A 13978-nucleotide genomic window follows, 5' to 3' on the forward strand; every position below is an offset into this window, starting at 1 on the left:
CACCTCCCAACAAGCTCACGGTATGACTAAAAACGAACCAAATCAAGCTCCCAAGCTACCTCTCGGGTAGGAGCTAAAACAAGCAAACCGAACTCCCAAATCAAGCCAAAATAAATTCCTCAAGCTTAGCAAGTAAAACTCACATACCCAAGACAAGCTCTCAATCCAGAACCCAGCCTCCAACCCTTCCAAGGTGAAAACCGATCCCCTAAAGAGATCAACTCAAAGCTTTAAAGGCTGTCAAATGCAGTATATGATAGCAAATCCAAACCCAACCATTTTTAAGCAAACTGAAAACCAACCAGGGCCAAAACGAAAACTCTCAAAGCTAGTAAAAGAGCTTCAACCTTCAACACCTCAACGAAACCCAAGTCTCAATAAAAATCAACATCCCATGCTCCTAAAATGCAAACCGAGCACCAACAAAAAACACAAAACCGAGCCATTCACCAAAAAACCGAGCCATTCAAGGCGAAAGAACAGTCCACGTGCCTTCAAAACATCAGTATATGGAGCCAAAATAGATTTTAAACTATAACAGTGTCATGGAAAGTATTTTTAGGCCAATATTTTTAGGCCACCAATATAATTTTAGGCCACCAATATAATCGTTCTAAGCATGAATCGACTTCCCTCAAACATTCAAGCATGAAAGATAACCCCCCTCGAGGAGCCAAACCGAATTATTAAAGCAAACTATAGAACCTTTCCTAAATCAAAGTGAAAATCTTCATAACATGCATTTTTAAGCCAAAAATGAATTTGAGATGCTAAACCGAGCCTTCCACATGCATGAAAGACCAAATAAAACCTTCCAATGTCTCATGCTAGATAAGAATAAATGAAAAGCTTCATGATACATATCCTAACATGCTTGCAAAAGGAGCTAACATTGTCTCAAATCCACATTTCAACCCTCCTAATTGCTTCCAATATAAATATGCTGCAATAAATAGAAACATGCCATAGCTTCACCACTTGCTTCACCACAAGCAAGTAATCAAGTCTAACGCCTAGAACATACTCACATTTTCATTTCTAGATGCTTGAGTACCAAGTATTTCAAAAACATAAGTGTAGTATCACGCAACATGCTGTATCGTTCACTGCACCAAGCTAAGGGGCTCGACAGAGAGAAAACCGAAGAAAGATAAGGCACAGAGGGGGAGAAAGTACCTCCCTAAAGCAAAGAAAAGCCGCACAAAAATTTTCAAAGCACTTCTCACTTCAATCCTTCCTCCAACAGTAAGAGGAAACCAACCCAAGTACGACAGACTTAAGAAGTAAGTGAGAAAAGAAAAATGACAGAGTTTTCCCCCCTCAGAGATTTTCAGCATACCCTCAGGGCTACAAAACCAAGCTCTAATAAAGAAGGTGAAGAATGATTAAAAAGATACGACAGAGGGATTGAGCAAAGAGGATAGTATCCTCGCAGAGGCCACGCTTTGCGGCCAGGAGAGTCGAGAATAGAGGATACGATCCTCGCAGAGGATGAGATACGATAAGAGATGGGTCGAGCGGGCCAGGCGAAATCGAGCGAACCGCGACTAGGGTAGAGATCCACGATCGCGAGTGGAAGAAACGGGAGAGGGGAAAATAAAATTAGGTTAAGGATTTTTTAATATAAGTTAATAATAATAATAATAATAATAATAAAAATAAAATATTATTTATTATTATAATTAACATTTAAATATGTATTTTTTCCAAGACGCGTCGTCGCAATGAAACGAACGTCCCCCCTAGGTGAAATCGATGTTCCAGACGCATCGGCGCAGTCTGTTTCGTCATCCAGAGTCATCCGGGCAACCTCGTCGTCGATCGGGTCCAAAACGCATCGCGGTCCGAATCCTATCAAAACTTCGGTATGAGTTCAATAAAACAGGACGGTGCAGAGGACGGCGACGCCAAATCAACGAGTACAGCCAATTCTAAGGCCGACAGTCCTATAGGAATACTCTCTGAGTTCCTTCAGAGTAATCTTATCTGCTAAGCAATAGCGGTCAAAACTACTATATGGAACGTCAAGTCGATAAGTTAAGCAAAGAAAAGTTCAGAATTGCTAATGGGGAGGACTCCTTCACTAGTTTTCTAGGAGTAATCGACAAAAAAATTCTATGGCTAGTTCCTAGGCTACTAAGGAGGGGAAAACTGCCCCTCGACCGAAAGCGAGGTCAACAAACAGACCCCCAATAGACGTGGTGTGCTGGGCGAGCACATCGCTTGTATTGGCGTTGACCGACGAGATCAACAGGAGCAATATAGATTTCTAAGCCAACAGGTTTAGAAAGAAGTGTAGAATTGAGTGTTAATTGTTCTCGCTGGGTAATTAGCCCGTGCACATTCGATTTAAAATCGGTGATCAGGAACCCTCGCTGTGGATTGGAGAGTGGATTTGGAGTCATCAAATTTCCAATGTTTCTCGAGGATGGGAATCAGTATTTAGGTGTTGACCCCAAGGTGGGAGTCGAAGTTTAGATATTGATCTTGAAAAGGAGAGTCGGAATTTAAGTACTGATTTCGAAAGATGGGGAATCAGAATTTAGGAATCAGAATTTAGATACTGATTCGAAAGGAGAATTAAAATTTAGATGTCAATTCAAGAAAAGAGTCGAAATTGGAGTCAAAATTTAGGTATCGACCTCGAAAGGTGAGTCAGAATTTAGGTACCGATCTCAAAGATAGGGAATCAGAATTTTGGTACTGATCCCAAAATAAGAATTGAAATTCAATTATCAATCTCAGGAAGAGAGTCGAAATTTAGGTATCAACCTCGAAAAGGTGAGAATCAGAATTTAGGTACTGATCCAAAATGTGAATTGAAATTTAGGTGTCAATTCAAGAAGAGAGTCGGAATTTAGGTACCGATCTCGAAAGGTGAGAATTAGAATTTAGGTACTGATCCAAAATGAGAATTGAAATTTAGGTGTCAATTCAAGAAGAGAGTCAGAATTTAGGTACCGATCTCAAAAGGTGAGAATCAGAATTTAGGTATTGATTCGAAAGAAGAATTGAAATTTATGTATCAATCCGAGAAGAGAGTCGGAATTTAGGTACCGATCTCGAAAGATACGAATCAGAATTTAGGTACTGATTCGAAAGAAAACTGAAATTTATGTATCAATCCGAGATGAGAGTCGGAATTTTGGTACCGATCTCGAGAGATGGGAATCAGAATTTAGGTACTGATTCGAAAAGAGAATTGAAATTTAGGTATCAATCCAAGAAGAGAGTCGGAATTTAGGTACCGATCTCGAAAGATAGGAATTAGAATTTATGTATTGATTCGAAAATGAGAACTGAAGTTTAGGTATCAATTCAAGAAGAGAGTTGGAATTCAGGTACCGATCTCGAAAGATAGGAATCAGAATTTAGGTATTGATTCGAAAATGAGAATTGAAATTTAGGTATCAATTCAAGAAGAGAGTCGGAATTCAGGTACCGATCTCGAAAGGTGAGAATCAAAATTTAGGTACCGATCTCGAAAGATATTGAAGTTTAGGTATCAATTTCAAGAAGAGAGTCGAAATTTAGGTATCAACTTCAAGAAGAGAGTCAAAATTTAGGTATCGACCTCGAAAGGTGAGAATTGGAATTTAGGTACTGTTTCAGAAAGAAAAATTGAAATTTAGGTAACAATCCGAGAAGAGAGTAGGAATTTAGGTACCGATCTCGAGAGATAGGAATCATCATTTAGGTACTGATTCGAAAAGAGAATTGAAATTTAGGTATCACTCCGAGAGAAGAGAGTCGAAATTTAGGTACCGATCTCGAAAGATAGGAATCAAAATTTAAGTGTTGATTCGAAAATGAGAATTGAAATTTAGGTATCAATCTCAGGAAGAGAGTCAAAATTTAGGTATCGACCTCGAAAGATAAGAATCAGAATTTAGGTATTAATTTGAATGAAGAATTGAAATTTAGGTATCAATTCCGAGAAGAGAGTCGAAATTTAGGCATCGATTTCGAAAGATAGGAATCGAAATTTAGGCATTGATTCGAATGGAGAATTGAAATTTACAAAGAGTTTGTGGTGTTGAACTCATAGATATGTGTCATCTGAAGATTGATGTTGGTGAGGAAGATCTGTGGGATTTTATGAGGTGCAAAATTTTGTTTCAATGTTAATTTTTATTTTGTTGCATTTGTTTTAGGATTTGGCATCAGTTTCAGACAAGCACGGCGTCTGAGCTTTTAAAAACTAGTATTTGTTTTTGAAATATCACGAGGCACGGTACTGGTTGAAATATTGTCCACTGACTAAGGACAAGTGTTAGAAAATAACTCACTCTTTAAGGTGCTATCAGAATTATATTCGTTCAAGTACCTATAAAGATGTGTTATTTCTAAGGACGCTACAGCTGAAGTGGTCGCAACTTTGTAGCTTCGTTTGTAGTAGTTGTCGTTTACTTTGACATTTGATTCTGTAAAAGCAGTTCATGTCATCTTTAAGAAACCGCGCTTACATTCTTCGAATGGTTGTTGGAGTTGTATTTGTTGGGCACTAAAGTATACGACTTTAGGGTTGAATTTTCATTAACGTCTAATATCATCGTCGTTTCTTTAGTTCTTTCTTTCTGGGCCTAAACAGATTTCAGAATTCTTGTCGTGTGATCAAAACATTTTTCATTGTCCAAAGATATTTATGAGCCAATTAATAACCGACCAAAAGACTCGAGATCGTTGAACTTTTTCTTGAATATAATATCAGGAGAAATTTCCTAAGATAGAATTTTAAGTCTCATTAATTAGGGGAAACTCGGACACCAATTTTTGATTATCCACCTCAAGCTGGAGACTCTTCTTTTTGCTTTGATTTTTTTTTCAAACTTTTCACACAATTTTTTCCTATTTTCACGCAATCTTTTTTTCTTTTCTTTTTTTTTCTTTTCCCCATGTTTTGTTGAGAATTACTATATCTGGTAGAGCATGATTTAAAGATTTTGAATGTTTGAATTCAGATACCAATTTTTGATTTATGTTTATCTCAAGCTTCTTCTCAGTGGTCTCACAAAATTTTTTTTCTTGCTCCGTTTATTTTCTGAGAATTACTATATCTGGTGGAACGTATTTCTCTTAAATATTTTGAATGTTCAAACTCCCCTGACTAATAATCCCCAAATATTTTCTAAGACAAATTTTGAGATATTATAATTCGTTTGAAAGTCAGAACCCAGTCACGTGGCAGGATATTAGAAGGCTCGTGATATCCCGAGTCAATTACTCGTATTTCAATCAACTTAGGACCCAGTTCAAATTCTTTAAATTAATTAAATATTCATACGGGCAACTCCCCCAACCCAACTTTTTATCGCCGACAGCTTCTGGCGACTCCGCTGGGGACTAGCTTTTCTCTCCATTTAAATCAGGAAATATTATCTTCACACATCGGTAATGTGTCTATGTCCCTCTTGGACCGAATTACCCTTCTTCCGTTGGTATGCTTCACCTATTTCTTTCTCGGGGAAGTACGATCAACTCTTTTCAGACTTCAGTACCATCTGTTCAATCAATTTGAACAGAGAGGTTCAGGAGGCCATTAAGGGCTTTTGATCTTTTATGTGGGGTCGGAACCCAATAGGTGTGATGGTGAACTAGTTCCACCTGGGCGTTGCACGTTGTGAAGTTGGTTTCGCACTGGGTCCTAAAGTTTGCATTTTCTTTGTCTCCTTGGGGTTTGGTTTGCTTTTCTGTGAATCAAGCCAAGTTGTTGCTCCTCTTTACGCTTATTTAATTTGCTAATTGCAACTCTTCGATGTTTTAATCACAAGTGAATAACAAACTTGCAAGATAAAATAATGGAGGATATGACCAGTTTTTTAGATAAGTGCGTTAACTTGAGTACTTCTGATGAAACTACAACTCACGGAACTTCGCTGATTTTCGGAAATTCTTCGAATGAAAGGGATAATGTCTTCGCCAAAATTTATCTTTTCTTTCGCCTCCGGAACGGAATTCGTTGTCAACAGGGATGAGCTGCCTGACCTGGCTGTTATTAAATTTGGATAAGAGTTCGATGATATTGGAATCAAGTCCGGGAAGGTGGCAGTCACAATAATGAAGTTCGAGACAGATAAGTCCGTGGAACCTATTTTAGAGTTCAACTTGAAGTCTGCCAAAGAATTCTCCCCTTCAAAAGTGTTAGTCGAAAAGAACCCTACTGGTACTGTAAAATCTGTCGTTAGGAGTGTTGGGACTTCTTCGAGAATTGTTTCTGCTCCTACTACCAGATTCACCGTCACCGCGTCAACTATTTTGCTAAATAAGGGAAAAAAGATTCTACATGAAGAAGTCAGTGGTGAATATATTTCATGACTTGCTAAAGAAACAAAGACTGACTACCAGAACCAAGAAGGCCAGAAAAGGTCGACCGGGAGGACCATCCCCAATACTGCCCACACCACCGATTGCTCGACCAAACCATAGAAGACTGCTTTAGTTTCAAGGATTGGCTTTTAGAGAATTTCGAAAGTGGAAATGTAACAATCCCGGAAGAATATTTGAAAAGAACCTGAAATAGATTCTATCAATATAATTTCGATAAAGTTGTTTGTTTCAACTGATCTCTACGCAACTGACAACAGATGAAATGCCTCTTGGCCACTATTGTACTACTTTGGTTGTTTAAAGGGGATATTAGCAGGATCAGTGTTAGTCCGTCCCATCCTTCCCGCCGCAATGAATGAAAGGAAAGAAAGAGTTTGTTGTCGACCAGAATTGTTCGATATTTGGAAAGCTCATCACATCAAAAGAAAAAATGGATATTTTGATACGATATGTCTTCAAGGAAGAGTGAAATTAATGTCCTAATAACTGAGTCATTCACTTTAAAGAATTTGGATTGGGTCATAAGTTGATTTCAAAATAAGATTTATTTCTCTGAGCTTGTTGTTCATTTTTCGTTGTTGTCTTCTAGGTAGGGGCAACGAGCACTGAGTAGGGTAGACAGGTGACTTGTTCAGCTTTTTGTTCCATAGTTGGGAGCCTGTATAGTCTTTTTGGATATGTATTTATATAATGGATTTAGCAGCTTTGTATATCTATGTTTTAATGATATGAGTTCCATGCTTACGAATTTGTAATTGAAATTTAATGTATTACGTATGTGTGGCGATCCAATTAGACTAATTCATCACTCATTGGGTCTTGATTATAAAAGTCATGATGAGTGCTGGTGCGAGTTGGTCTAATCAAATTGCCAGCCTCTTTCACATCTTAGCTGATCCCTAAAAGCGAGAATCAATTAGAATGTGACAGAAAGCCTAGTCTTGCATACTCTAATTCTTATTATGAGGAGGATCTGATTAGATGAGATGAAAGTTATAACTTGACTATATTAATGGAGAGGCCCTCTTAAGAGAGTGCCATTTGTATTTAATTTTTTTCATTTTTAAAAGAGCTGTTATAAAAATTAAATTTTTATACGCTTATTCGAGTGGAGTTAATTCTAGGTTAATTTCATTTTTAACTCACGCAGCACTTTGAATTTAGTGTTTGCGTCTTTGACATACTGGTCGGGGGACATGCATGTAGGTCTTAATTTTAAATACTTGATTACTATTATGCAACGCACTTCTTAGACAGCTTGCATGACTTTCGGAGAAGAATATGCAAGTTGAACGTGCAAGATCTAAAATTAACCAAATCGTGCAAAGCTTCATTTTGAACTCCTTAAATAACTCATATCTGCTAGTAAATTTGTTTTACGAATCCAATGCCGTATTGTGAAAATCAGAAGTTAACTTGTATTTTAAATTTGGTTTCATTTTTAGATTCCTAGGGTAGATGTTATTTCAAATATTCGACCTAAGTGGCAGGATTTATCTGTATATGACTTATTTTATTCGATTGCCCCGCGTTGCTTTAAATTCCTTTCTATAAGTGAAGGGGAGGGGATGGTTCAATTCACCACCATTTGAGTTCACCTGCTCTGGACTTCTGAAGATTTGTAGTGGTCAATAAGAGTAGAAGGGTCATGTTCATGTGCTAAATGAGTCATCAAGTTCTGATAAGTCCCTCATATGTTCATTTTAAGTTATTTATGTATTTGTTTCTTTCTTTTAAGTGTGATTCTTAACAATTAAGTGTACAATTTATTCTTATTTATGTGGATTTTTACTTGGTAGGTTCATTCTGAAGATTTGTTTTTTAACCTGCAAGTCATTTTTGTCCCTTGTAAGTGTCGTTCTTGGTGGAATTTTGGCAGCCTCCTTGCAGCATTTGATATAATACAACTATATTTTGTATGAAAACACATTAAGTGACCTTCCTCTTCATCAAGTGGTCATAAAGAAATTTTGACGTTCTGAATGCGATGACATGGTTAACTTCGCGATCAAGTAATATTTGAACATCTTCAATGGCAATTGAGGTATCCTGGCACCGATTTTAGTGACATCTCTTTCGGTGTCCATTTTTTTTGTCATGATCTTATGGATCACAAATGGATGTCAGATATTTAGGACCAAAATTAGATTTTTTTTTTGTATTCTCTATTTTTAGAATTTTTTATTGTTGTTAGTATCCTATTTTCTAGCATGAAAACTTTGTGACTAATTTTGGCCTTTCTAATTTGTTGGCCCTCTTCTGCTATTTACCTTGTAAATCTCTCTTATGGAATATAACGAAAAAATAGTATTTTTTCTTCTCACAAAATCCTTGATGGCATCAGAGCTAGGGTTCTGCGAAGGATGACTCCCACTATGATAGAGGCGACGCATAGAAGCAGTCATTCATTATGACTTGAAGAGTTGTATGTCTTTTTGAAGCAACAAAAACTGAGAGAGAGCGAGAGATGGAGAGTTGAGAATTTCATTTCCTGTGAGAAGGAAGCTTGTGCCCTAGCCGTAAATGAAGGAGAAGAGGCAGAGGACACCTTGGGCTTCGACGAAGTGGGCAAGTGCTTGCATGAAGAGGAACGCCGTAGCAGGTGAGGCGAGAAGAAGAGAGAAAGAAGGGAAGTAGAGGCTTGGAGTTTGTGAAGAATTGGAGTTGACGCTGAAGCAATGTCGTATACTCATTGGAGCAAAGGAGAAGAGGACCTGTGTGAGGAACGTGGTCGCGAGCTGTTGAGAAGAATGGGAGAAGGTGAGGACGCAGCTTGGTGCGTGCGGTGGAGGTTTGACCTCGTCCTACTCTTATAGAGCGGCTTTTGTATGAAGCAGGAGGTTTTGGGTTCGAGCTGAGACGAAGCTTCGGTGTGTGAGGAAAGGAATGCATTTGTCGAGTAGCGACTGAAGTTGTAGAGAAAGAGGAGAATTTTATGCATGTGTGAAGAGATTTTATTATTAGTATTAATATTATTATCATTAATATTATAATAATTATTGTTACATTGTTATTTAAATGTTAGATTTAAGTGCATTTAATATTAGAAGATATTAAAGTCTTGAAATTATAGGATTAATGTGACCCGAACTTTCTGTGCAATGGAAGGGGAAGAATCATTGGCGTGAAATGGAGAGCCGAAGCGTATTGAAACTCTAGGTTATGAGTTAAGGTAAACTTTTGTGTTAGATTTATTTATTAGAATTTTATATACATTAAGTTGATATATATTTATTATGTTAATATGAAATTAGATTAATTGAGGTTAGGGAGGCTAGCAAGTAAGTTAAGTGGAGGATTAAGCTAATAAAGAGGTCACCTATTAATTAGGATGAGTAATTATATTTCTGAATTGCATTAATATTCATCATTTTTATGTATGTTTGATTTCATTTATGATTTATTCTAGTGATACGCAAATTATAGTAGATTCTTCGTATTGTAAGATAGGAAATTGTGCATGTTAAACAATTGCACAATGAAATTAACTCACCATTTATTCTTCATATTGTCAGTCATGATATATACATGCTAATTGTTGTTGTTTTAACGGTTGCATTATGGTTTAATTTATGAAGATATCAGATTACTACACGATCTGTATCTTCTAATAAAGATGTATATGTTAGCTTATTGTATGACTAGATATATATGTCAGATTGTGATTTGACCTTTAACACTAGAGTAAATGTGCATCTTTTAGATTATCATATGATTTTATATTTTACTAGAGCTCCATGATTTTTAGTAAATAAATACACGTCTCACATGAAAGCAATGTATCCTTTGAAGTATGAAATGAAAATCTGCTATACATGAATGTCTGTATGTGCATATTTGGAGGAGCTCACCCCCTAATTGTACAAGCAGGAGATGACAATACACCCACGCGTAGAGATTTTTCTACCACCACAGACAATTGTGATAGTTAATTCACTAACTACTGTGCTAACAGGATAATATCAGTCAGGGGCTAGTAGACAAAGCTTAACACCCCAGACAATTATGATGTATCGATCTCTAGCTGTTGTGCTGACGAGATAATATGATCAAGGGTAAGTTAGGGTCTTTCAACCCTAGACAATTGTGATGTTTACATCACTAACCGATGTGTCGACTGGACAATATCGACCAAGGTATGTTTGGTTGTTTTGACGGTGATCCTAATAGCAGACAATGCGTGTGTAAAGAGTATAAAGTAAATGTAAAATAAAAGTAAATTCATATTAAAAATTTGAGTATTTTCATTTAGAAAAGATCATTAATATATGCATTAACATATATGAGTTTTTTTATAGAAATATGAAAGATCAGTATGTTCCAAAATTTCTTATAAAAAAATGTGAGACCTACATGCATATCAATTTCCTTTTATTGAGTTACTGTAGTTTAGAAGTGTGATTACTCTAGTATATCTTAAAAAAACTCATTATGTTGTTTTAACATTTCTTTTCAGGTTTACACTTTTGACTAAAATGAATAGAAGAGGAGGTAATGTGTACAGTATGTGAGAACAAAACGAAAAGATACAAATTTTTACTTGTTAATTTTAATTGCCTTATTTAGTGGCTCTTTTTGACGTATTATTTGAATATTAATCTGCTTGTGATAGAAATGAGAAAATCAGAGAGAAATAGAATACCAGATAATTTATTTTCACCGACCGTTTTTCCCTTCTTGGTTAATTCCAAACATTGGGTCGAGTGGTGACAGAAATTGTTGATATCTTCACCAAAACACTTCCTTTAACCACCTCAAAATTCAATGTCAAACTCGGTCTCTACAACATCAACGACCCAACTTGAGGGTTGGTAAGGTGGTGAGGGGGGTGTGTGGAACATTGAGAAGGATTTCAGTTGCATGCTAGAGTGGACTAGTTGGCTAGCATAAATATTTGATTGGGGACTACTTTGGAAACCCCTTGATTAATTTTATTTCCTTCCTATTTTGTTTATTTTTTTTTCTCAGATTTTTTTTAATTTCTAATTTAAATTTGATATATTTTGTAAGTTTGTAAATTAGAAGAGATTATTTTTCCCGATATTTATGTGCCTTATATGTGAATAATAAAATTAAAGAATTACTCCTCTCCGAACCTGTTTTCTACTTAGTGTTCTCTTTTGTGATGATGTTATAAATATTTTGAAAAATGAAGTATTTCTGGGCGGGATGCGGATATAAAGCATGAGAGACAAACTTGATTGTGGATGGAGACAGGGGGGTGTGGAAAACTAAGAACGATTTCAACTGCATGCTAGAGTGGACCAGCTGGCTCTCATAGAAATTATGGAGGATTTGATTGGGGGCTATTTTGGAAAGCCCTTGATTAGTTTTATTCCCTTCCTATTTTGTTTCTTTTTTTAATTTCTTATTTATTTAATTTCCTAATTTAAATTAGATATATATGGTAAGTTTATAAATTAGGAGGGATTATTTTCCCTATCTATGTCCCATACATGTGAATAATAAAATCAAGGAATTATTCCTCTCCAAATCTAATTTCTACATTTAGTGTTCTCTTTTGTGATGTTATAAATATTTTAAAAACGAAGTATTTTTTATGCGAGACAATGATATAAACACGAGACAAACGCGGTTGCGGGTGCAGATGAGGATGTCAACATAGAATGCAAAATGCGGAATCAGGTTTTGGGCACGACACAGGAGTGGGATCTGAAATCTCGCGATTACGGAATCAGACGAGGCGACCTTTTGTCCTAGGAGAATCTTCAGGAATTTATTTATTTTTTATACTATCAGAGGTTCTTTGGACCATTATTGACTATATTTGACTTCTAATTAAGGTTTAATTGAGGTATTAGTATAAATATCTTACATGGAACCTAGTAGAGGAGACTTTCGATTTGTTTTGTTTATATTGGAGATTTTATTCTCTAATTTCCTATCAACAGAGTATTTAATCAACTTCTTTTAGCAAGTGTTGTGTTTGTAGCTTGTTGAAGAATAAGTGGTGGATTTTTCTAGGCAACCATGCCTTGTCAGAGCCGACATTTCATGGTTCTCTCTGTTATTTTCAGCTCGGGTAACCACCGAACGTGCTCTTCCCATCACCTTTCAAATATAATCGACTTCACATATTATCATTCCCTTGCTCTTCCACAATCACCTCCCTACTCAATCCGCTTCCTCAAAAACTTCTAGGAACCCTAGAATGGTGTTAATTTAATTCAAGGAAAATGTTTATTCAAGCTAAAATAGCATCACATTATTCCAAGTTTGAGAGTGTGTTTTAGTATTGAATGAGGAATGTGATCTCAGAGCTTAATTGACACACTAACACAGACAGCTATCATTGAGTGGCTAAGGATTTACAAGGCCTCAATTTACCTCCATGGATAATTGAGAGGAGGTACCACAAAATTAATTTGTATAATTCGTTACATAAAAAAAATTATCATCAAGGAAACTACACATCGATGGATCCTAATTTTTTTTTCTCTACAGGATGCCCACCATGTTCAAACAGATTGTTTTATTGCGTAAATACCAATTATTTGCCTTGGAAAATTATATGTTGAATAGTCTTTTTGCAAATTCAATTTTGTGGATGAAGGTTATATTTGAACTTGATGAAGTTTAATACTTTTTCAGGGATACGCCTACATACTCACTCATCCTGGAATACCTACGGTATTCTATGATCATTTCTATGACTGGGGAAAATCCATTCATGATCAAATTGTGAAACTGGTACTTCCTGTATATTTTTAAAACTTTCATTCCATTGATATTTTTTTCTAAACTTTTTTTTTTTAAAATTTTTTAAGATGGATGTACGAAGAAATCAAGATATCCACAGCCGCTCCAGTGTTAGAATATTGGAATCCAAATCAAGCCTGTATGCTGCAATCATTGGGGAGAAATTGTGCGTTAAGATTGGTGATGGGTCCTGGTGCCCAACAGATGGGGAATGGAAACTTGCAACTTCTGGCACCAGATATGCTGCTTGGTGCAGGTAGAGCTCATCTGAACTACAATTTACTTTTTAAACTTATATAATGATTAATTTTATCCATAAAACATACATTATATTTTGTCACACAACATAACAAGTAGCTTTTTATATATAATAGATTGAACCAATGTTTATTGTTGCTGATTAAAAAAAAAATTATTTCAGTCAAAATTTATAGTACCTTTTATTTGACTTGATCAAAATATTGTGTCAGATACTGTGCTTTGTTTGGGAAAAATATTGGCTCGTGACATCCCTGTTTAAATTTAGTTCATGAAACAAGAAGTTGAACTGTAAGATAATTCTTTTTATTTCATAAGATGGTATTTTATATTGTAAAATATGACTTTTTTATAAATATTTTTATTGTCTTCGTATTAAATAGAAGAAGATTGAGTTGGAATTTGATGAACACAACTCTTCCTGTGCCCATAAAAGTGATAAAGAGATTGGGTGACATGCATATGAAGAGTTTTTCATTTTTATACTGGAGCAAAGTGCCAAAATAGTCATTTTAGTCTCAGAGTTTATAAAAATGTTAAATTAGTTCCCAAATTATTTTAATGGGGGCTAAAACAAAATCTCACCAAGGATTATTTCAATTCGTTTTAAAAGAATTTGAGGACTAAAGTTACGCTTTTATAAATTGAGTCTAAAATTGTCCCCTCCAAAGAG

The 13978-nt window shown here is 35.8% G+C and overlaps 1 protein-coding gene across 2 annotated transcripts in view; it reads left to right on the forward strand.

Moving 5' to 3' along the window:
• The window catches only part of LOC110036438 (probable alpha-amylase 2), a gene marked incomplete at its 3' end in the record, with an annotated part of 90230 nt that extends 76927 nt beyond the window's left edge, over nucleotides 1-13303 (forward strand). For both annotated transcript variants that reach the window (XM_020740884.1, XM_020740883.1), the window contains 2 exon segments: nucleotides 12940-13038; nucleotides 13116-13303. In XM_020740884.1, coding sequence (XP_020596543.1) covers nucleotides 12940-13038; nucleotides 13116-13303 — 287 coding nt within the window.
• Between the last annotated feature and the right edge of the window lie 675 nt (nucleotides 13304-13978).

This window comes from Phalaenopsis equestris, unplaced genomic scaffold, assembly GCF_001263595.1.
Source record: "Phalaenopsis equestris unplaced genomic scaffold, ASM126359v1 Scaffold206503, whole genome shotgun sequence".
NCBI classification, from domain to species: Eukaryota; Viridiplantae; Streptophyta; class Magnoliopsida; order Asparagales; family Orchidaceae; genus Phalaenopsis; species Phalaenopsis equestris.